Source organism: Oncorhynchus clarkii, chromosome 6 (genome assembly GCF_045791955.1).
Source record: "Oncorhynchus clarkii lewisi isolate Uvic-CL-2024 chromosome 6, UVic_Ocla_1.0, whole genome shotgun sequence".
Lineage (NCBI taxonomy): Eukaryota > Metazoa > Chordata > Actinopteri > Salmoniformes > Salmonidae > Oncorhynchus > Oncorhynchus clarkii.
In genome coordinates, this window is record NC_092152.1 from 23,901,653 (window position 1) to 23,925,568 (window position 23,916).

At 40.9% G+C, this 23,916-nt stretch overlaps 3 protein-coding genes and 1 pseudogene across 5 annotated transcripts in view; 2 read left to right on the top strand and 2 right to left on the bottom strand.

The window, feature by feature from the left end:
* The first annotated feature begins 3,855 nt into the window (after nt 1-3,855).
* Nucleotides 3,856-8,480, top strand: LOC139411988 (glutathione hydrolase 1 proenzyme-like). Its single transcript, XM_071158757.1, has 12 exons — nt 3,856-4,028; nt 4,213-4,343; nt 4,430-4,519; nt 4,873-5,065; nt 5,426-5,586; nt 5,722-5,871; nt 6,887-7,023; nt 7,181-7,368; nt 7,586-7,713; nt 7,863-7,975; nt 8,108-8,221; nt 8,334-8,480. The coding sequence occupies exons 1-12, from the start codon at nt 3,856-3,858 to the stop codon at nt 8,478-8,480; spliced, it is 1,725 nt and encodes a 574-aa protein (XP_071014858.1).
* Nucleotides 8,481-12,289: 3,809 nt separating this feature from the next.
* LOC139411989 (anaphase-promoting complex subunit 5-like) lies at nt 12,290-13,388 on the bottom strand. The gene is made up of 3 exons (XM_071158758.1): nt 13,258-13,388; nt 12,914-13,066; nt 12,290-12,693 (listed from the first exon to the last, which is right to left on the bottom strand). The coding sequence occupies exons 2-3, from the start codon at nt 12,996-12,998 to the stop codon at nt 12,488-12,490; spliced, it is 291 nt and encodes a 96-aa protein (XP_071014859.1). The 5' UTR covers nt 12,999-13,066; nt 13,258-13,388; the 3' UTR covers nt 12,290-12,487.
* On the bottom strand, nt 13,264-17,818 carry LOC139412335 (anaphase-promoting complex subunit 5-like; annotated as a pseudogene).
* Nucleotides 17,819-20,666: 2,848 nt separating this feature from the next.
* The window catches only part of LOC139410841 (E3 ubiquitin-protein ligase RNF34-like), a 28,378-nt gene continuing 25,128 nt past the window's right edge, over nt 20,667-23,916 (top strand). Inside the window, exon 1 of one of the 3 annotated variants that reach the window (XM_071156410.1) lies at nt 20,667-20,848. In XM_071156410.1, coding sequence (XP_071012511.1) covers nt 20,843-20,848 — 6 coding nt within the window. In that variant the 5' untranslated portion in view covers nt 20,667-20,842. The remainder of the gene's footprint in view (nt 20,849-23,916) is intronic. The other 2 variants (XM_071156411.1, XM_071156412.1) reach the window with 2 other exon arrangements.

The window sequence follows — 23,916 nt, forward strand, 5'->3', positions numbered from 1 at the left end:
AATATATGTGATAAAAAATACACAGCGTGCTCCATGGGGGACCTCTGCATTGGGATGACAGTGATGAGATTAGACACAATAGCTGGGGTGCTCTACGGGTTCCTTTGACAGTGGTCCATCAGGCAGACACACCAGTAGGACTGACTGCATTCTGGAATAGCTACTGAGGTTGAATTTAGAGGTGGTGGTGGTGGTGGTGGGGGGGGGGGGGGGGGTGTTGAGATACTTCTTTCACTTCTGCTGCCAGTTTATATCTCTGTGCTTTGTGACTACTCAGGCATCTCAATGGCACTAAGGACACAGGCAGAATAATCAAAACAGACCACATCACAAGCTGGCTGCTACTGTGGATACTTCTGTTACCCCTTGGTGCAACTGTACTTTTCACAGGCCTGTGAGGTGCATGGCAGAATATGTCTAAACAGACAGCAGGATCATACAGAAAAATGTGCATTAGGAGAAGTGTAACTCTTCAATGGCTGTGCGAAGTGGAACTGGAACTGGAACATGCTGCCATGGAAATACTGGGACATTTTCAGCTTCCAGGAATTATGTACAGATTCTCGCGACATGGTGCCGTGCATTATGCCTGCCCATATCATAACCCCACCGCCACCATGGAGCACTCATGTCACAATGTTGACATCAGCAAAACCCTTGCCCACACAACGCCATGGCTGGTACAGTTGTACCTGGGATTCATCCTTGAAGAGGTCATCGAAGGTGAGCATTTGCCCACAGTCGGTTACTACACCGAACTGCAGCCAGGTCAAGACACTACCTGTATTAACTGCACCTCATTACCTGTATTAACTGCACCTGTTTGAACTCGTTACCTGTACAAAAGACACCTGTCCACACACTCAATCAAACAGACTCCAACCTCTCCACAATGGCCAAGTCCAGAGAGCTGTGTAAGGACATCAGGGATAACATTGTAGACCTGCACAAGGCTGGGATGGGCTACAGGACAATAGGCAAGCAGCTTGGTGAGAAGGCAACAACTGTTGGCGCAATTATTAGAAAATGGAAGAAGTTCAAGATGACGGTCAATCACCCTCAGTCTGGGGCTCCATGCAAGATCTCACCTCGTGGGGCATCAATGATCATGAGGAAGGTGAGGGACCAGCCCAGAACTACACGGCAGGACCTGTTCAATGACCTGAAGAGAGCTGCGACCACAGTCTCAAAGAAAACCATTAGTACACACTACGCCGTCATGGATTAAAATCCTGCATGGCACGCAAGTTCCCCTACTCAAGTCAGCGCATGTCCAGGCCCATCTGAAGTTTGCCAATGACCATCTGGATGATCCAGAGGAGGAATGGGAGAAGGTCATGTGGTCTGATGAGAGAAAAATAGAGCTTTTTGGTCTAAACTCCACTCGCCATGTTTGGAGAAAGAAGAAGGATGAGTACAACCCCAAGAACACCATCCCAACCGTGAAGCATGGAGGTGGAAACATCATTCTTTGGGGATGCTTTTCTGCAAAGGGGACAGGACGACTGCACCATATTGAGGGGAGGATGGATGGGGCCATGTATCGCGAGATCTTGGCCAACAACCTCCTTCCCTCAGTAAGAGCATTGAAGATGGGTCGTGGCTGGGTCGTCTGAACACACCATCCCCACTGTCAAACATGGTGGTGGCAGCACCATGGTTTGGGCCTGCTTTTCTTCAGCAGGGACAGGGAAGATGGTTCAAATTGATGGGAAGATGGATGGAGCCAAATACAGGACCATTCTGGAAGAAAACCTGATGGAGTCTGCAAAAGACCTGAGACTGGGACGGAGATTTGTCTTCCAACAAGACAATGATCCAAAACATAAAGCAACATCTACAATGGAATGGTTCAAAAATAAACATATCCAGGTGTTAGAATGGCCAAGTCAAAGTCCAGACCTGAATCCAATCGAGAATCTGTGGAAAGAACTGAAAACTGCTGTTCACAAATGCTCTCCATCCAACCTCACTGAGCTCGAGCTGTTTTGCAAGGAGGAATGGGAAAAAATTTCAGTCTCTCGATGTGCAAAACTGATAGAGACATACCCCAAGCGACTTACAGCTGTAATCGTAGCAAAAGATGGCGCTACAAAGTATTAACTTAAGGGGGCTGAATAATTTTGCACGCCCAATTTTTCAGTTTTTGATTTGTTAAAAAAGTTTGAAATATCCAATAAATGTTGTTCCACTTCATGATTGTGTCCCACTTGTTGTTGATTCTTCACAAAAAAATACAGTTTTATATCTTTATGTTTGAAGCCTGAAATGTGGCAAAAGGTCGCAAAGTTCAAGGGGGCCGAATACTTTCGCAAGGCACTGTATATGTGGCATAGGGTGGTCTAGCGGTCTAGGCCGCTGCCTCCGGTGCATACAAAGACTTAATGTTTTTTATATACACAGTGCCCGTCATAAGTTTTGACACACCTATGAAAAAACACAAATGGACTCATGCAGTAACCAAAAAAACTGTTAAACAAATCAAAATATATTTTGTATTTGAGATTCTTCAAAGTAGCCAACCTTTGCCTTGATGACAGCTTTGCAAATTATTTGCATTCTCTCAACCAGCTTCACCTGGAATGCTTTTCCAACAGTCTTGAAGGAGATCCCACATATATTGAGCACTTGTTGGCTGCTTATCCTTCACTCTGCAGTCCAACTCATCCCAAACCATCTCAATTGGGTTGAGGTCGTGTGATTGTGGAGGCCAGGTCATCTGATGTAGCACCATCACTCTCCTTCTTGATCAAATAGCCCTTACACAGCCTGGAGGTGTGTTGTGGGTCATTGTCCTGTTGAAAAACAAATGATACTCCAACTGAGCACAAACCAGATGGCATGGCGTATTGCTGCAGAAAGCTGTGGTAGCCATGCTGGTAAGTGTTCCTTGATTTCTAAATAAATCACTGACAGTGTTACCAGCAAAGCACCCCCACACCATCACACCTCCTCCTCCGTGCTTCACCATGGGAACCACACATGTGGAGATCATCCGTTCACCTACTCTGTGTCTCACAAAGACACAGCGGTTGGAACCCAAAATCTCAAATTTGGACTCATCAGACCATAGGACAGATTTCCATTGGTCTACTGTCTATTGCTCATGTTTCTTGGCCAAAGCAAGTCTCTTCTTCTTATTGGTGTCCTTTAGTGGTTTCTTTGCAGCAATTCGACCATGACGGCCTGATTCACATAGTCTCCTTATATCTTGTCACAACACAACTAATTAGCTGAAACACAAGAAGAAGGAAAGAAATTCCACAAATGAACTTTTAGGCACACCTGTTAATTGTAATGCATTCTAGGTGACTTCCTCATGAAGCTGGTTGAGAGAATACCAAGAGTGTGCAAAGCTGTCATCAAGGTAAAGGGTGGCTACTTTGAAGAATCTATTTATATTTTGATTTGTTTAACACTTTTTTGGTTACTACATGATTCCATATGTGTTATTTCATAGTTTTGATGTCTTCACTATTATTCTACAATGTAGAAAATAGTAAAAAATAAAGAAAAACCCTTGAATGAGTAGGTGTGTTCAAACTTTTGAATGGTACTGTATATATATTGTTTTGTATCTATTTTTATTTTTAAGTCTTTGTTTGTTTATTTGATAGAGAGATTATGGTGAAATATAGAGTGCTGAAATAGCAGTTGGCTGGATTGGAACCTATGCTGCAGCAGTACATGTGCACCGGAGACATGTGCATCTAGCGGCTAAACTGCTAGATCACCCACCCGCAGCTTACTACTTTTAATGATCTAATAAATTCAATCAATCAAGAATAAATATACCTGTAAGGTTCCTGTCTAACTGTAAGATGTGTTGGTGTGTTGGTTCCCCTGGGCAGGAAAATGGTCAGAAAATCCCTGGTGGCTGGGCTGGTAGTTTTGCTGGTGGCTGCAGTGGGAGTGTTCGTGGGGGTGTTCATGGGGATGGGAAACAAGAGCCCCATCTCCCCCTCAGACCATTTCTACTCCAAAGCTGCCGTGGCTGCAGATGCTGGAACGTGCTCTGAGGTGGGGAGGTAAGTAACGTAACACGAGCCAACTAATTCCCTTTGATACAATGATTCATGGTACGCAATCAAATGACAGGACATGATTAAGCTCTACAAGGAGAATTACGTGTGTGTGTGTGTGTGTGTGTGTGTGTGTGTGTGTGTGTGTGTGTGTGTGTGTGCGTGTGTGTGTGTGTGTGTGTGTACCTAGGGACATTCTGAAGAGGAATGGCTCAGCGGTGGATGCATCTATCGCTGCCCTTCTGTGTGTTGGCCTCCTGAACGCTCACAGCATGGGCATTGGAGGGGGGCTCTTCTTCACGATCTATAACGCTTCCACAGGTGAGTCAGTGTGTCCTCAAGCCTCCACAAATGACAAAATGCTAATAAACACATCCATGTCTCCATTTTATATCACTGCTCGACAGGGAAGGTTGAAACCATTGACGCGAGGGAGACAGCACCCATGAACGCGACAGAAGACATGTTTGGCAATAACACCCAGCTTTCTCGGAAAGGTACCAGTTCTACTGTTCTAGAATGTACGTCAGGTACAGGATAGGTTAGGCAGGTTCTGTGGTTCAAGATAACAGCTGAACAGTTATACGGTAGCTGAAGTGTATCACAGTGAGATGGGGATAGAGAGATGACACTGCGAGAATAGTATGAACCTTCAGGCATCCTCTTCCCTGGTTTTCCATCATTCTAAGGAACATTAGGTCTAACTGTCTGCATCATATGCATGGGTACAACAAGGGGGCAACTGTTTCACCTGTCAAAATGAGGAAATATGCTGATATGTATTTCAAATCCTTTGTGAGCAGGGTTTCAACTTTGTGCAAATGGTGGTAAAGTCTTCTCTGCATAACAGGTGGATTGTCTATTGCCATTCCTGGGGAGATCCGTGGTTACGAAATGGCACACAGGAGACATGGCAGGCTGCCATGGAAGGATCTGTTTGAGCCAAGCATTGCTTTGGCACGCATCGGTTTCCCTATAGGCAAAGCCCTGGCCAAAGCCATCTCCAAGAACAAGGACGCTATTCAAGGAGATGCCAATATGTGGTGAGGACAGGACAAACACTGAAATGTTGTTGATTTTATCTGTAAATTCTATATTACTACTACAACCACTTCTACAAATGTACCTTTTAATATCAGCGTGAATGTAATGCTCTATGAAGTGCTGTAATAGGATTAGTTGATTTTATCACAGAGTACCACATATTTCAACCAATAAAATGTGATTACTTTGATGTCATTCATGGCTTCCTCTGTGATTTATTATGACCACTGATGATTTATTTGATTGGCCACTGTAAAACCTATGATGACAAAGCCATGGGAATTCTGGTCCTTTTATTCTATGGGTTTGCTTGAATAACTCCTGATAATAAGTTCTCTGTTCTTGATTTTGTACTCCAGTGAAGTGTTCTGTGACTCCCAGAAAAACATCCTGAAGGAAAATGACATCGTTAAATTTCCCAAATTAGCAGACACCTATGAGAGGATAGCAGAGGAGGGACCGAATGTTTTTTACAATGGGACAATGGCACAGACAATTGTGGATGACATCCAGGCAGCAGGTCTTTACATTTGTGCATTATAAAATCCTATTACATCTCATCATTCTTGTTGTGCACTATGAGGATGATCAAGCGATACAGATCTTATAGGCAGTGTGTCGATGTGCTTCTTGAGCAGTTATTTCCTCTTCTCAGGAGGGATTATAACCCTGGAGGACCTGCTGGAGTACCGGCCTGTGTTGAATGAGAACCCACTGAAGCTGACCGTGGGAGAGTACACCATGCACGTCCCAGACGCCCCCTCCAGCGGCCCAGTCCTGGCACTCATACTCAACATAGTGGACGGTGAGCAGCAGCCTAGCTAACTCTGAGTCTGAACTCAGCCATGCAGACCAGAGTATTTCAGGTTTCCTTCCCCTGTACTCTGCTTGGACACTGTTTCCGCCCCCTCCGTAACCACCACCAACCCTCTACACTAATTCAGCCACAGTTAATTCACCAGGGGCCTCATTTATAAACGTTGCATATGCACAAAATATGTCCCAAAACGTGCGTGCGCCAGTTTTCACTCAAAAGTTGACGTTTATAAAAACTGAAGTTGACCGAGAATGTGCTTATCCTCCCGCAAACTTTAGACCATGCGAAGCCACAGTTTGCAGTGGTTGAAGTATTGCATTGCAAGAAGGCAACAGTAGCATAGTAGACTTGTCCAAATGGGGAATAAATTCTGACTTATTCATGACAAAAAACAGGTAGCTAAATATAATAAAAAGATGCAATAATTTGCTGTTAGTGAGAAGAGCAAAAACTAAGTTCTTGACATTTTCCGGATTGATTGACCTTCATGTCTTAAAGTAACGTAATGGAGTAATGGACTATCATTTCCCTTTGCTTATTTGAGCTGTTCTTGACATAAAATGGACTTGATATTTTACCAAATACAGCTATCTTCTGTATACCAACACTACCTTGTCACAACACTCACTCACAACACTTGGTTCAAATGCGTTAAGAAGGATGAAATTCCACAAATGAACTTTTAACAAGGCACACCTGTTAATTGAAATGCATTCCAGGTGACTACCTCATGAAGCTGGTTGAGGGAATGCCAAGAGTGTGCAAAGCTGTCATCAAGGCAAAGGGTGGCTACTTTGAAGGATTTCAAATATAAAATATATTTTGATTTGCTTAACACTTTTTGGGCTACTGCCATATGAATGATTTCATGGTTTTGATGTCTTCACTATTATTCTACAATGTAGAAATAGTAAAAAAATAAAGAAAAACCTTGGAATGAATAGGTGTGTCCAAACTTTTGGCTGGTACTGTACATCAATATTTTTTGTGTTTTTTTCTTCAGGGTATAATTTTACTGGCACGAGTGTCTCTACGGCCGAGAAAAAGACTTTGACATATCACCGCATCGTGGAAGCATTCCGATTTGCTTATGCCAAGAGGAGCAGACTAGGGGACCCACGCTATCTCAATATCACTGATGTGAGAACCCTGATTCCCATTTTTCAAGTACACAGTTTCACTCACAAATATATATTTGACTTTGAAATAAAGATGGTTTGTAGTTGTTTAAAGAATAGGCTGTTCACCAACTGAATTCCTTTTTTTTTTTTTACTGATGATTTAATATTCTCTCCAGCTCATCCACAACATGACCTCAGACTACTTTGCTGATGGGATCAGGAGTAAGATCACAGATGACACCACTCATCCCGACAGCTACTATGAGCCAGATTATTTTGTCCCTGACAATCACGGAACAGCACACCTGTCCGTCATAGCAGAGGATGGAAGTGCTGTGGCTGCCACCAGCACAATCAATCTATAGTAAGAGTCCCACAAGGCAAGACCTCCTGAGACAATAGGACTAATGAATACATAATGCTACAGGGTAGATTATAGATATCCAGAGACAGATCATTAATATAGCAGACACTCTAAACACCCTTTGCTTGCCGATGGTCTAACTGAGGATTCTCTGTTTTCATTTAACCGTTAAATAACATTCATAGGATATGTAACTCCTATCATTTCCCATCTTCAGTTTTGGCTCCAAAGTCATGTCCCGATCAACTGGCATCATTTTCAATGATGAGATGGATGACTTCAGCTCTCCACACATCACCAATGGCTTTGGAATCCCTCCATCTCCTAACAACTTCATCCAGCCCGGTGAGATAGTATAGGAACTAAAATCTATATCCTTATTGCCGGTAAGCTACTGAAAGTTCTCAATTTACACATGGCCCCAATTTGAGCCTTGGCTGGTTTGTTTTCTGAGAATAACTTTGTCTGAATATTTAGCTGTCTCTCTGTTTTAGGTAAAAGGCCTCTATCTTCTATGTGCCCAACTATTATCTTGGACAAAGACAATAGAGTTAAAATGGTGGTGGGAGCCTCTGGTGGAACAAAGATCACCACAGCGACTGCCCTAGTAAGTCTTGAGCCGTACAAATAAATTGATAATCTAAAACAGATAAAGCCTACACATGACAGCCATCTATCCTTGCATTGTGATATCGTGATGAATCAGAGTATAAGTAGCTTCCTTTTCTCATTTACATAGGTGATTCTGAATTCCTTGTTCTTTGACTACGACCTCAAAAAAGCTGTGACACAACCTCGAATTCACAATCAACTTAACCCAAATATGACAGTAGTGGAGCATGGCTTTGAAAAGGTGGGTAATTTTGAACAATATTGCATAGAATATTGTTTGATGAAAAAATACAAATTCATTTGAAAAAGCTTTTGGGTAACTGAAATGTAATCTGTGCGTGTGTGTGTAATAGAGCGTATTAGATGGTCTGGCACAGAAGAACCATGTAACAGAGCTGCTGATGACTCCTGGATCAGTAGTTCAGGCGGTGGTGCGACAGGGGGAGCGGCTCTGTGCTGAGTCCGACCCCAGAAAAGGGGGTTATCCAGCGGGCTACTGAGTCTCCATAAAGAAACAGGGCCATTAAGAGACAGGGCCATAGAGAGGCCATGTATCTGCAATGAAACAATGGCTCCTCAAGGAGGCACAGACACTTTTTCTTCAGCCTAAATTCCTTTCAAGACATGGAAAATGACTTTATTCCACATCAATACCTCCTCTCTTCACACCAAATAATCGGCAACTTTTATTTGCTTTTATTTCAGCATTATTTATTTTTGTGTTTTGAAAAAGAAGTGCGATTGCAACTCTGAGAGTGGCATTTTTTAAATCCTTGCTGTATCAAGAGATCCTTGTCAATTATCCTAAAGAAAGAAGTTTATTTATGCAATGCAGTGGGGTAGCAGAACGCTGGACTGTAACTGTCATTTCCTGCTGGTTGTAAATACCAATGGGCCAGAACTGAAATGGACACCATGGATCACCTGATGTACATTCTGAAATAGTTTGCTTATGAAATATTAGCCAACATATTAGTCAATTTACTCTGTGATGATGAGCAATCATTCTGTTTGACAGAAAAATAGCCATTTATCTGAGATTTAAGAAAGGTCATGTTTTAGGGGATAATGTGAACACCAATATGAAAGGTTGTCAAAGTGGTTTGTCTCTGTCCATTGAACAAATCAAATATAGAGAAATGACTGTTTTGTCTCTCCATCAAGGAAAAATGGTCTGTATGTTTTAACCATGTAAAATACCACAGTTGGTCACTGAAAACTCCTCGACTTCCACCTCAGGTCTTAACAGGTCAGGTTGTCAGATCTGTTGGTGCTTTATGGGTTGGCTAAAGCACAAACAGATCTGTCAACCAGGCTACAGGTCTACCATCTGCCTTATGAAGATGTTGGTCACAGGTAGCTACATTTTTATTTTCATGAGAATTCTGATCTGTAACAGTGATTTCTGTTTTACTGATTTCATCTCAACTCTGCCCATTGCCCATGGGGGCCTGCTGTTAATAAGGGCTCAAATATGGCTGCCATTGACCTATTCAAATGGTATGTTTATATTTTTTTGTGATGAGGATTGTTAAGAAAGACACATTTTTAATGTTTAATATCGAGTAAGTGAATTTAGTGTATTTAAAAAAATACATGTGCAGATATATTTTTTTAAACTTGCATTGTTCTCATGCCATGCTTGTTGCCATGCTTGTTATTAAACATTTTAAACAAATACATATTTCACATTACTCTGCCTGTTCCCCATATTCTGAGGAACATCCTTCTCTGCTTTGATAACTGTAACCTAACTGCTGAACGAATGTTACTGTAGTATGAAATCAAATTATTGAAGCAAGGATGTAGCAGAATGTTTTACAGTACACAATATGTTAATAACAGCTACATTATGTCTAACCAACTGACTGAAGTACCATTTCATACAAAAACATTTGGCTCAACTTCCTTTAACAGTTTGAAGAACAAAATACCCAGCAGTTTCCTTCTGACAAATCTTGGCAAGATGTGGCATTTGGCACCAGCTGTGGCTTTTACAAAAACCTCCAATTGGATTAATCACTGAAGCCATTGAACTGCCTGTGCTTCCATAGACCAGTGAAGTATAGGAAGCTAAATAGACAATAAATCACACATAGGATTCACCCTAAATACTTCCTCTCTATCAAACCGCTCTTCTCTTTTATGAGGTTCTCAATAACTGAAAAGACAAGCATGCTAATAGACCTCACCACTAGGACTATAGGTGGCAGAGTTGGTGACTTGGCAGTTGAATAAAGAGTCAAACATTTAACAACATAGATGTGAAAATCTCCATGAGAATGATATACACTAAATTTACAAAACATTAGAAACACCTGCTCTTTCCACGACATGGACTGACCAGGTGAATCCAAGTGAAAGCTATGATCCTTTATTGATGTCACTTGTTAAATTCACTTCAAAATCAGTGTAGATGAAGGGGAGGAGACAGGTTAAAAGAATGTGGCCTGAGACACTATCTGTGTATACTCTACTCTCTTCTTCCTTGTGAGAGTGAAATTATTCCAATTCATTCAGACAGCATTCAGCCTGTGGGCAGATGGGGAAGGATGGCTAATGAAGCTGTAGATTATATACATAAATAGTAAAGCAAGTGTTTTTCAATCCTTTGACACAACTCATCTTAACTGTGCTAATGGAACATATCCCATTCCCCAACTACTGTGATCCTTATGACAGCACAGGCCTGAACAGAGTCTAGTGTCAACGTTAAGGCTCAGTGCTCACATACAGGGGAGGCCACTGGTGCAGAGAACATCTAGCGTCAATGATCACATAGCCCATCTAGAGTTGTCTGATGAAAAGACCAGCCATCCCACGGCTGTAGCTCCCTCCATCTCCAGAGATATAAACACGCACACACACACAAGAGCAGAGTGAATTATGCAGCGTGTGTATATTTACTGTGTGTATTTACACAGGCTCTGTCCCGTTTCTGTTCCACGAGGCCCACCATCTGTGTGTTTATAGAGTGAGGTAGCTAAACACGCCTGGGGCCTTACAGAGTGCTTCTTGTGCAAACATTCAGAAACACACAACTTAAATTGTCGAACTTTCAACACCTGGACTAAACCTGCATGTTAATGGTAAGAGTGATTGTGCAATTGAACAGAACAACATTCTTCCTGTCTAATGTAAACTGTTGAAATCAACCAAAAAAGTTCAAGTAATGATGACAATGCATTTTTCCTTGCGAGAGGGACATGAGGAATTTCTCAAAAACTAACCCACTCAAACATTAGTCAATTGCCTTTTACCTAAGTTGGTTCGAGTTTGTACCTCTGAAATGATTAAAGAGCCAGAATGAAATATTTGAAGGCTCAGGGCTGTTTCAGCATGTCACTGCTTCCTTTCAGTAATAAGACTTCTGTGTTTGCAAACCAACGTTAGGTAATGTTTTAAATGCTATTAGACTAAGCTTCTTCTGTATACAAACCAAAGGGCAATTAAGGATATTCAAAAGATTCAAATTGTTTCACAAGACCTTTTCTTAGATCAGTGTCATTATGAAGAGATAATGTGAACATAGTGGCGCTCATGACTGGCACATTAAAAAATGACCACTCTTAGAGGTTGCATAAATCTACACCAGACTAACCAAAACAATATGCAGTGTCATTGCTTAGCTCAGTTTCCCACTGAATGTGTTACGTTATGGCACACACACAGAGATCTAATTTCAGTTCAATCTCAGAACTATCCCATTAAAATTAGGGAATATTTTCACTTAATTTCAATAGTTGAAATTACATTGTTCACTGGTATGCTCCAACTGAAGAAAAATCACCTTGCTCTCTAAAACGTATTCATCTTCTGCCAGGCTCTGATATTACGGTCATTCATCATATCGTGGTGGGTAAAACTGACTCTACCTGACAGCTCGGTTAAGCCTTCCTCATTCTCTAAGCATAGATGATTAGATGCTCTATGCTAGACATCTCTGTCTTGACCTCTGATGAGATCCCACCACTGGGACTTTGAAAAATATGTTGATGATATCTATTCTATTGACATCCTTCAACAGAGGCAATGACAACCTCGAAAGGATTCTTTCCTGAATAAAGGTAAAACTCATTGTGGACTACTGGTATGTACCCTATGCTGAAATTCAAATACTATGTGGGTGTTATGTATGCAAATTAAAATACACAAAGGTTGTGGGGAGGCCCAGCCAGGCTGCACTTTTTCTCCAATAGCTGTGATCGCCATCTAGTGGTAGTGTAGTCAGAAACATTTTCAGGTGGAACAAATTATAGTGATTTTCAGGTTCGCAGTTTCACAAGAAAAAAGGACAACAAACTTAAGATTTAGAGACTTGAAGTTTGATCTTTATATTGTATAAAAATGATACACGTTTGCAATGTAAAATTGGGAGTGCCTAAACCAGTTGTTTCTCTACTAATGCAGCAATTTGAAACAAAAGATAGCATGAAATGTGAAGTTCATGACAAAGATAGAGTACACCAGTATATGTACCGGTCTGTGTTAGGGTGGTGATGACTGTTCAGAGTCGCATGGCGACGGCTGCCCCCTGCGCCTGCAGCTCCAGCAGGTGGAACAGCTTGGCACATTTGTTGCATTGGGGGGTTTGGCCCAGGGTGTGGTGCAGTCGGGCCTGCAGGTAGTGGATGTCCCACAGACGCCCCTTACAGTCCAGCATGGAGAAGTAGGCTACAGCCTCAACCAGAGTCTGCATAGCCAGGCCCAGACCTGGAGGGAGACAACAGGGAATCAGACGTCTGGGTTGTGTAAATATCCAAAATTGTAGTGTAATTCTCATTGCTGATACTGCTCATGTGACTCAAAAGAAAATACAATGCGGAAAGACTCCTATGTGTACTCAAATGATAAAGTCCTCCTAACCACCAACAAACATGTACATTTCTTTGAGAAAGTGATATGAAGCTTTGCTGTTGGGGATGTGTGGTACCTGCATGCCTCTGACCACTGGGCTGGGACCCAGCAGTGGCCACCTGACAGCGGGCTGGCAGCAGCAGAGCTCTGCCCTTATCCATGACTGCTCATGGGCCAGGATGGGATAATAAAGGACACACAGAGTCTGTTCCAGCACTCCCAGTATCAACTGGACAGGGAGACAGAAAGCAACACTAACTATTGATGGAGTTTTTAAATATAACCCAGTATGAATTTCCTTGTTTTGCCTACACGTGGGAGTATGCTTTGCATACAGTATACAGTTCCGTCTAAGGACAAGAGATTAAAGATTTGTATATCTGAGAATATGTGTGTATACACCAAGCATACCATGCTTACATATTGCGTGTGTTGGCCTGAGTGAAGGCCAGGTGCAGGATAGTCAGAGACCAGGGCATGTAGATGGTGCTGTCTGGCCAGGGCCTGCAGCAAGAGAGCAAGGGCTGTGGCAACACCTGACGACTCTCAATGCAACTCTGCAATGGCCAGCATCACCCTGCACAAGGCACACACACAAATATAAAAACAAATACTGCAGCTTTGACAAATTGATAAACACATATTCAAACAACATTCTAGGACTCCATCGACAGATGAGGTCTGGTGTTTTTATTTAGTGTCCTGGCCCACCTGATGCTCATCTCTGAGTACTTGGTCTTCTCACAGTACAGCTGCAGCCTCTGCAGGATACTGTACGCTTTAGTGGTCCGGTTCAGCGCCTTCGGCACTTGAGCTTTCCTGTTAACACAACACATACACAGGTAAACTGCCAAAATAAAGGAAACACCAACATAAAGTGTCTTAACAGGGTGTTGGGCCACCCCGATCAGCCAGCAGCTTCAATGCACCGTGGCATAGATTCTACAAGAGTCTGGAACTCTATTGAAGGGATGCGACACCATTCTTTGAAAATAAATTCCATCATTTGGTGTTTGTTGATGGTCGTGGAGAACTCGGGTGCCGCTCCAGAATCTCCTATAAGTGTTCAATTAGGTTGTGATGACAGACAGCCATGCATATGGTTTACATAGTTTTCATGCTCATCAAACCATTAATTGACCACTCGTGCCCTGTGGATGGGGGCATTGTCATCCTGGAAGAGACCACTCCAATCAGTATAGAAATGATTCACCATAGGTTAAAAAGTGATCACTCAGAATGGCTGTGAATGTATTGCCGTTTAACTTGCCCACCAAGGGGTTGAGTAGACCAAAACCATTCAAGAAAAATGTACCCCACACCATAACAGAGCCACCAGAACCCTAATTTACTCAAGTGTTTCCCTTATTTTGGCAGTACCTGTACATACAGTTAACTAGAACAGTGGTTCCCGAACTGTGGGACCGAGTCAGTACCAGTGCACATCTCCTGAGATGTAATCTGGATCACATCAATGCTTGTGAAACAGCCCTGAGGGAGATGGGACAGAAGACAGATAAGAGGTGGAGCCAGAGACAGAAGTGGAGCCAGAGACAGAGGTGGGAAGAGGTGTACTAACTACAGTATCTGTTCAGCATGCAGCTCAGCCAGGTGGCAGAGGGAATTGTGGTTCACATTGCTGCCAACTATGTGAGTGACAACCAGGTTTTGTTATTTTATATTCAATTCATTGCAGTTTGAATCTTTTATTTTTAGTGTGGACTCTTTATGTCAGGGAATGTCAGAATGAGTGAAGGAGACCCACCTCTTGCCATACATCATCCATATGGATGAAGTCTGAGCCAGGCTGATGTCTATGAGCTCTGACAGGCTGTGCTTCCAGCACTTTGCAGGATGTCTGTGTCCTTCAGAGCATCCATGAGCTCATGGGCTGTCTTGCCCTGGATCGCCCCCTGCTGGACCAGGGAATGAATGCCCAGATATGCCAAATACTGAGGAGAGAAAATCAAATGAAAGGAAAGCCCCTCTGAAAACTAGTTTATTTGTCACATGCTTCATAAACAACAGGTGTAGACTTAACAGTGAAATACTTATTTACGGATCCTTTTCCAACAATACAGAGTTTAAAAAATATATATTTATATATTTACAGAAAAATTGTGTTAAGAGGAATTATTAACAACAAATAACAATAATGAGTAAAAATAACATGGCAGGGGTACAAAATAATTGCGGTAGCTATGTAGAAATAGGTAGGGATAAAATGACTAGGCAACAGGATAGACAATAGGAAGTAGTAGCAGCGTATGTGGTGAGTGTAAAAGTTTGTGTGAGTTTAAAAAATATATATTATAATTTTAACTTTATTTAACTAGGCAAGTCAGTTAAGAACAAATTCTTATTTTCAATGATGGCCTAGGAACAGTGGGTTAACTGCCTGTTCAGGGGCAGAACGACAGATTTGTACCTTATCAGCTCGGGATTTGAACTTGCAACCTTTCGGCTGCTAGTCCAACGCTCTAACCACTAGGCTACCCTGCCGCCCCAGGTATCAGTATGCATGTGTGTGCATGTTGGCGTATGTAGCGTGTATTTGTGTGTTGGGATGTCAGTATAAGCATGTGTGAGTAGAGTCCAGTGTGTGTGGGTGCATAGAGTCAGTGCAAAAAAAGGGTCAATGCTGGTAATCCGGGTAGACATTTTATTAGCTATTTAGCAGTCTTATGGCATGGGGGTAGAAGCTGTTCAGGGTCTTGTTGGTTCCAGATTTGGTGCACTGGTAAGGAGGATGGTGGTAATGTGAGGGTTAGTAATCACCTGGATCTACTGAACCGCCATAGTCAGGAAACTGAGAGGCTATTGCATAAAACGGTAAGTAAACCTGGAGTGCTCCAGTCTCATCTGCAGGCATATGAAATTCTTACTAGTAGACAGAAGTGGATGTCCATTTTCACAGTATTCAGTTAGCGCAGAGCTGTCAGGTCCTTTCATCTGTTCCAGCGTGTAAAGCCAACTCTGAAAGAGACAAATACATTAATGGATGATTACACAGGTACAGTATTGGTGCTGAGAATGTGAAATAGACACTGACCAACCTTGACTACACATTATGTAAATACTGTATGTTGGGCATATAACACAAACATTAAATCTCCTACCAGGCAGTGCTGCAGGCACACGTGATCATTGGACTCCTGGGCGATGCGGATTGCCTCATGTAGAGCCAGGTCAGCCTGTTGACTGAGTCAAGAGTTGGAGTTGATTTTCATTTTGACATGAATCAATACTGCATACATAAATTGCAACTGATATCACACTGCCCTAACCCATCTGGACAAGAGGAATACCTATGTGAGAATGCTGTTCATCGACTACAGCTCAGCATTTAACACCATAGTGCCCTCCAAGCTCGTCATCAAGCTCGAGACCCTGGGTCTCGACCCCGCCCTGTGCAACTGGGTACTGGACTTCCTGACGGGCCGCCCCCAGGTGGTGAGGGTAGGCAACAAGATCTCCACCCCGCTGATCCTCAACACTGGGGCCCCACAAGGGTGCGTTCTGAGCCCTCTCCTGTACTCCCTGTTCACCCACGACTGTGTGGCCACGCACGCCTCCAACTCAATCATCAAGTTTGCGGACGACACAACAGTGGTAGGCTTGATTACCAACAACGACGAGACGGCCTACAGGGAGGAGGTGAGGGCCCTCGAAGTGTGGTGTCAGGAAAATAACCTCACACTCAACGTCAACAAAACTAAGGAGATGATTGTGGACTTCAGGAATCGATGGAACAGTCGTGGAGAGGGTAGTAAGTTTTAAGTTCCTCGGCGTACACATCACAGACAAACTGAATTGGTCCACCCACACAGACAGCATCGTGAAGAAGGCGCAGCAGCGCCTCTTCAACCTCCGGAGGCTGAAGAAATTTGGCTTGTCACCAAAAGCACTCACAAACTTCTACAGATGCACAATCGAGAGCATCCTGTCGGGCTGTATCACCGCCTGGTACGGCAACTGCTCCGCCCACAACCGTAAGGCTCTCCAGAGGGTAGTGAGGTCTGCACAACGCATCACCGGGGGCAAACTACCTGCCCTCCAGGACACCTACACCACCCGATGTCACAGGAAGGCCATAAAGATCATCAAGGACAACAACCACCCGAGCCACTGCCTGTTCACCCTGCTATCATCCAGAAGGCGAGGTCAGTACAGGTGCATCAAAGCTGGGACCGAGAGACTGAAAAACAGCTTCTATCTCAAGGCCATCAGACTGTTAAACAGCCACCACTAACATTGAGTGGCTGCTGCCAACACACTGACTCAACTCCAGCCACTTTAATAATGGGAATTGATGGGAAATGATGTAAAATATATCACTAGCCACTTTAAACAATGGTACCTAATATAATGTTTACATACCCTACATTATTAATCTCATATGTATACGTATATACTGTACTCTATATCATCTACTGCATCTTTATGTAATACATGTATCACTAGCTACTTTAACTATGCCACTTTGTTTACATACTCATCTCATATGTATATACTGTACTTAATACCATCTACTGTATCTTGCCTATGCCGCTCTGTACCATCACTCATTCATTTATCTTTATGTACATATTCTTTATCCCCTTACACTTGTGTCTATAAGGTAGTAGTTTTGGAATTGTTAGCTAGATTACTTGTTGGTTATTACTGCATTGTCGGAACTAGAAGCACAAGCATTTCGCTACACTCGCATTAACATCTGCTAACCATGTGTATGTGACAAATACAATTTGATTTGAAAACCTTTGATAAAGAAAAGCAGTGGAAAGTAGAAGCTGTAAAGGTGAACAATAAGATATTCCAACCTGTTGTAGAGGCAGGATGAGTTTGTTCAAGCGCCTTCTTTCCTGAAGAGCAATTGTTTTTGACGTGGTCATCTCGTACAGTAGGCCAGAACGGAGATGTACGGAGTCACCCAATCTTTGATGCCAAACACATTGGCATGGACCACCCCATTGGTCATCATTGGGTTGAAATACAAACTTTCATGTACGCTTGACATTGTTTAAATTGAAAAGGTAACTAGCTAAGTTGGCTTCTAAATATTATAAAGTTACTTTTCAACAACGTTGTATGAAGCCAAATAATCAAGAAAAACATGCAACAGTTCGCAAACCATGTTATCAAGCTACTGTAGCTAACTAACGTTAGCTAGCTAGACCGATTTCTTTGCTTGTTAGTTAACTACTTGAGAGACTGGCTAACTATCTTATACTGTAGTGAGCAATTTTAAAGTCTGCAACATATGGTATTATTGACAGTAGTACTTGTATGAATTTGAACAACATCTAGATGTTAACTTCTACGATGAGTTTGAACGGCGGTTGGCATCCAATAAATGTTCCATTGCTGCCACCTACTATATTGGACTATAACTCCCTTATATTATGCATTATTGATTTTTTTTTCCAACAACAACTAAAAAGTAATAAACAAAAAAATAACCATACTGATCTATCTAACGCAACAAACACCCTGCCCTTTTTCTGTCCCTACCTAGTGACGTGCTATATGGCCACGCCCCTAAATGTCAGTACATACTGTAGAGTCGATTACAGATTATTCAAATTAAATTGTATTGGTCACATGCTTCGTAAACAACAAGTGTCAAATAATAGTGAAACGCTTACTTACGGGTCCTTCCCAACAATGCAGAGAGAGAGAAAATAGAGAAATAATAGAAAATAAATAAGTATTTTAAGTATTTCTCTGGTAGTGGTAGAAGTTTTTTTTTTTTTTTTTACTTTAAGCCAAGCAGTTAAATATAGTCAAAGTTACATTTAGTAAAATAATTGGTCTGATTCGTTTGATAGACTACACTATCAACCGTATTACTTTGGATTGTGGGGCACTTAGATCACATCACAAATAACTACACTCAGACTAGCCTACCACACTTTTATAAACTATCCTACTAGAATACCACAGTATATGCACCTGTAATAATAGAGTACAGAAGATAAGTAGGCATTGTTGAAGTTTAAAATAAATTAAAAAACGTTAGAAGGTTCGCAGGTTCAGCAACGGCTGAAGAATTGGAACATTTACTGTACCTGGATCAAAAATCTAATAATATGTTTAGTAGAAATGTTTATCTTTAATTTACAATCTGTAGAAACTATGAGAAAGGAAGGTTCGGAACTTTTGTAAAACATCACAATATATGGCAAATAGAAATTAAAACTGGATGGTGTTTTATTAATGTCACTTTAATAATGTCACTTTAATAATGTTTACATATCTTGCATTACTCATTGTATTATTTATTTATTATTAATAATTTTAACTTTATTTAACTAGGCAAGTCAGCTAAGAACAAATTCTTAGTTACAATTACAGCCTACCAGGGAACAGTGGGTTAACTGCCTTGTTCAGGAGCAGAACGACAGATTTTTCCCTTGTCGGCTCAGGGATTCGATACAGCAACCTTTTCGTTACTGGTCCGACGCTCTAATACTGTATTCTAAACTATCTTCTGTATCTTAGTCTATGCCGCTCTGGCATTGCTCATCCATATATGTATATATTCTTAAGTCCATTCATTTACTTAGATTTGTGTGTATTAGGTATTTGTTGTGAAATTGTTCGATATTACTTGTTAGATATTGCTGCACTGTAGGAACTAGAAGCACATGAATTTCGCTACACACGCAATAACATCTGCTAAACACGTATATGTGACCAATAACATTTGATTTGATTTGTTCAGCGATATATGAATGGGAGGGGTTGAGTGGAGCTGAAGGATAGGACTAAAAACAAACAAAAGATAACTACTGTAAAACATATTGTCTGTAAAATGTATATAGTATGTATAAGCTGGAAGTAGAAGCGTGTCGTTGTCCATTAGTTTAAGTGTCGTTGTCCATTAGTTTACTCCAATTAGGGTCAAGTTAGGTGAAATAATAAAGGAAAATACATACATACATTTTAAAAGTATATATTTTATATAGATATATATACAAAAAGTATATATATATCATATATATATGCGGGTTTGGAAATGATGCAGACATTACATTGATAGAAGCCACAATTTATATGCAATATTAAAGCTGATCAACCCCCTAAAAATACAATTTAAGCCAAGTATAAGTTAATAAAAACGTTATCCTTTACTTCGAAAATACATGAATTTCTTAGTCAAACGATAAAGCTGTTAAAACAAAGTTATGACTGGATAGATAAATAAAGTAAGGATACAGGGGTGGAAGACCTAATGGATGGAGGGATTAATGTATGGTTGGATGAAACGAAGTGAGGGCAGGTGTTCGGCAGTTGGGAGCGAAGGACACTGTTCATGCTCGATGCCCACATGCAGAAACGCCCCTAATTGCGGGCTGCAGTTGTACACTATTGGACATGACGGGATATTTTTGTTGTGGTACAATTAGTTATGCAAGAAATTACGGTGGAAATATTTTGATTTGGTACATGAAAATGTAACAGCAAAATTACATTTGATGTAAACAAATCTCTGATGAGAAAATGTGCATATTGTTTTTATGCGGATTTGAGAATATGCGCATGAAAATCTGTCGACAATTGGATGTGAAGAAGACATACCTACACAAATCAAGTTTAAGACGGCTCTCTACTAAACGAGCACAAATTTTAGGTAGCCTAGCGGTTATGGTTCGAATCCCCGAGCCGAGTAGCTATCGATGTGCCCTTGAGCAAGGCACTTAACCTTAATCGCTACTGTATGTCGTCTGCTAAATTATTAAAACGTACAATGGTGGATAGCAGTGAACAGCAGCAGTAAAGTTAACGCCCTTAAAATTGTGATTGGACATTATGGATACTGCTGCACGAGACTTCGATTCAATTGGTGGAATTTATGTCCATCAAATTACTCTCGCTGTCTAGTTTAATGCTCTAAATGCTGGTGGAAAGAAGGAAGATGTACATGAAGTGACGATTCCTGAGTTTTTGCAATGGTCAGACTATCCATCTATTGCCACACATTCCACAACTCGGAGTTGCTATGAAGGTACAATTATTTCACAATTATTTGTAGTTGAAATGATACTTTCCTCAATAATCAATATTTGATTGCTGCCAAGCTAGTTGATTGTCAGCAAATGTGTTAGCTAGCTAGCTAGCTCTAGCTATCTACCCAGATAGATATAGCTAGCTAGCTATGTTGAATGATCTGAGCTCAATCATCTCTAGCTCTTGGCTAGCTAATGCAGTTAACGTTATTGCCAGCTACTGTACTGTCAGTATGTACAGTGCCTAAATAAAGTATCACATCACTTGTCCTTTTTACACATTTTATGTTACAGTCTGAATTAAAAATGTATTAAATTGAAATTTGTGTCACTGGCCAACACACAAAACCCAATAATGTCGAAGTGGAATTATGTTTTTCGATTATTTTTAATCAAAAATTAAAAGCTGAAATGTCTTGAGTCAGTAAGTATTCAAACTATTTGTTATGGCAAGCATAAATAAGTTAAGGAGTGAACATAGGTTAAACAAGTCACATAATAAGTTTCATGAACTCACTCTGTGTGCAATAATAGTGTTCAGCATGGTTTTTGAATGGCTACCTCATCTCTGTACCCTACACATACAGTTATCTGTAAAAGGTCCCTCAGTCGAGCAGTGAATTTCAAACACAGATTCAACCACAAAGACCAGGGATGTTTTCCAAAGCCTCGCAAAGTAGGGCACCTATTCCTTTGAGTATGTTGAAGTTATTATTTGCACTTTAGATGGCGTATTAATACACCCAGTCACTGCAAATATACAGGCGTCCTTCCTAACTCAGTTTCCGGCTCAGGGTTTCACAATGAGCCCAATGGTGAATTTAAAACAGAGTTTAATGGCTGTGATAGGAGAAAACTGAGGATGTATCAACAACATTGTAGTTACTCCAGAATACTAACCAAATGACAGAGTGAAAAGAAGGAAGCCTGTACAAAATACAAATATTCCAAAACATGCATCCTGTTTGCAATAAGGCACAAATGTGGCAAATAAATATACTTTATGTCCTGAATACAAAGTGTTATGTTTGTGGCAAATCCAACACATCACTGAGTACCACATGGTGACTGCATCATGCTATGGGTATGCTTGTCATCGGCAAGGACTAGGGAGTTTTTTGGGATAAAAAGAAAGTAGAGTAGAGCTAAGCACAGGCAAAATCCCAGATTAAAACTTGGTAACCTTTCTAACAGACACTGGGAGACAAATGCACCTTTCAGCAGGACAATAACCTAAACACAAGGCCAGATATTACTTACCATAATGAGATTTGCTTACCATGATGACATTGAATGTTTCTGAGTGGCCTAGTTACAGTTTTTAACTTGAAAATCTATGACAAACATGAAAATAGTTATATAGCAATAATCAACAACACATTTAACAGAGATTAAAGAATTTTGAAAAGAATAATGGTCAAGTGTTGCACAATCCAGATGTGGAAAGCTCTTAGAGACTTACCCAGAAAGACTCTCAGCTGTAATTGCTGCCAAAGGTGTTTCTATAAAGTATTGACTCAGTGGTGTGAATACTTATATTAATGAGATATTTCTGTATTTCATTTTCAATACATTTGCAAAAACGTGTACATTTTTTTATATTGTGTGAGGATGGATGGGTGAGATTTAAAAAATTGTTTTAAATTAATTTTGAATTCAAGCTGCAACACAACAAAATGTGGAATAAGTCAAGGGGTATGAATACTTTCAGAAGGCACTGTAGCTAGCTAAGTTACAATGATGCCGAAATAATTTTATTATTAATATTATTAGCTAGATTTTATTTTCTAACTGTAAGAGCTAGCTAGATTACACTATCTACTCATCTAGGAAATTCTCATTAACCAGCTTTAATTTGCAATATCAGTACTATTGAAGATTGCCCCCAAGACCAAGGGTAGCTTGATGTTTTGCATCTGTACCTACTGCTAGTTGTAGCCAGCTTTGTGAAAGCACAGCAGATTGATTGAAATCTTTCCTTGCTTGTGACTGATATTTGTGATTTGAATGGATACTTATAGCATAGTTCAAATCCTCCCTCCTAGGAAGCACGCTTCCTGTCAATGAATGATTCTATTTGTTTAATGTATGTTACCATTGTCTGTAGGCTGTTTGGTTGCACATCTGTAGAAATCATGAAGTTCATTCATTGGGCATAATTTTGACTTGATTTATTAGGATCCCCATTAGCTGACGCCAATGGCGACAGCTAGTCTTACTGGGGTCCGACACATGATGAAACAAACATTACAGACAAAAGACTTCACAATTTACATACATTTAAAAATGTTTAGCCAAGTTTATAGCGGGAGTTATAATGTTCAAAAACAATCATCACATTGTTGCCCACCTAATGCAATTTTGTAATTGTTGTATTATCTCTCTTCAATCAATATGTATTAGTAAAGATTATTGAACAAGTACTGTATTTCATTTCATCATAATACAATCTCAAACTGAGAGACAACTGAGGCATTTTGCTGATATGAATGAATGATTATTGGTAGAACTAGATCAGCAGGGAACTCAATGCAGATACAGGTCAATGTACCAGGAGAAACTGCATCTTCAAGAGAAACACCCTGGCAACACATCCATTAAAAAATAAGTTAATACAGACTCCCATTTAGACTAACAACTTGAGAGCAGAAAATGCAAAGTTATTAAAACAGTAGTAACAATCATAATATAGCAATTGACCTGAGTAACTACACTAATATATACAAAATCAAATTAGTGGATTTGGTTATTTCAGCCACATCCATTGCTGACAGGAGTATACAATCAAGCACACAGCCATGCAATCTCCATAGATAAATATTGGCAGTAGAATGGCCTTACTGAAGAGCTCTGTAACTTTCAACTTGGCACTGTCATAGGATGCCACCTTTCCAACAAGTCAGTTTGTAAAAATTCTGCCCTGCTAGAGCTGCCTCGGACAACTGTATGTGCTGTTATTGTGAAGTAGAAATGTCTATGAGCAACAATGGCTCAACCGTGAGGTGGTAGGCAACACAAGCACACAGAATGGGACCGCCGAGTGCTGAAGCTTGTAGCGTGTAAAAAT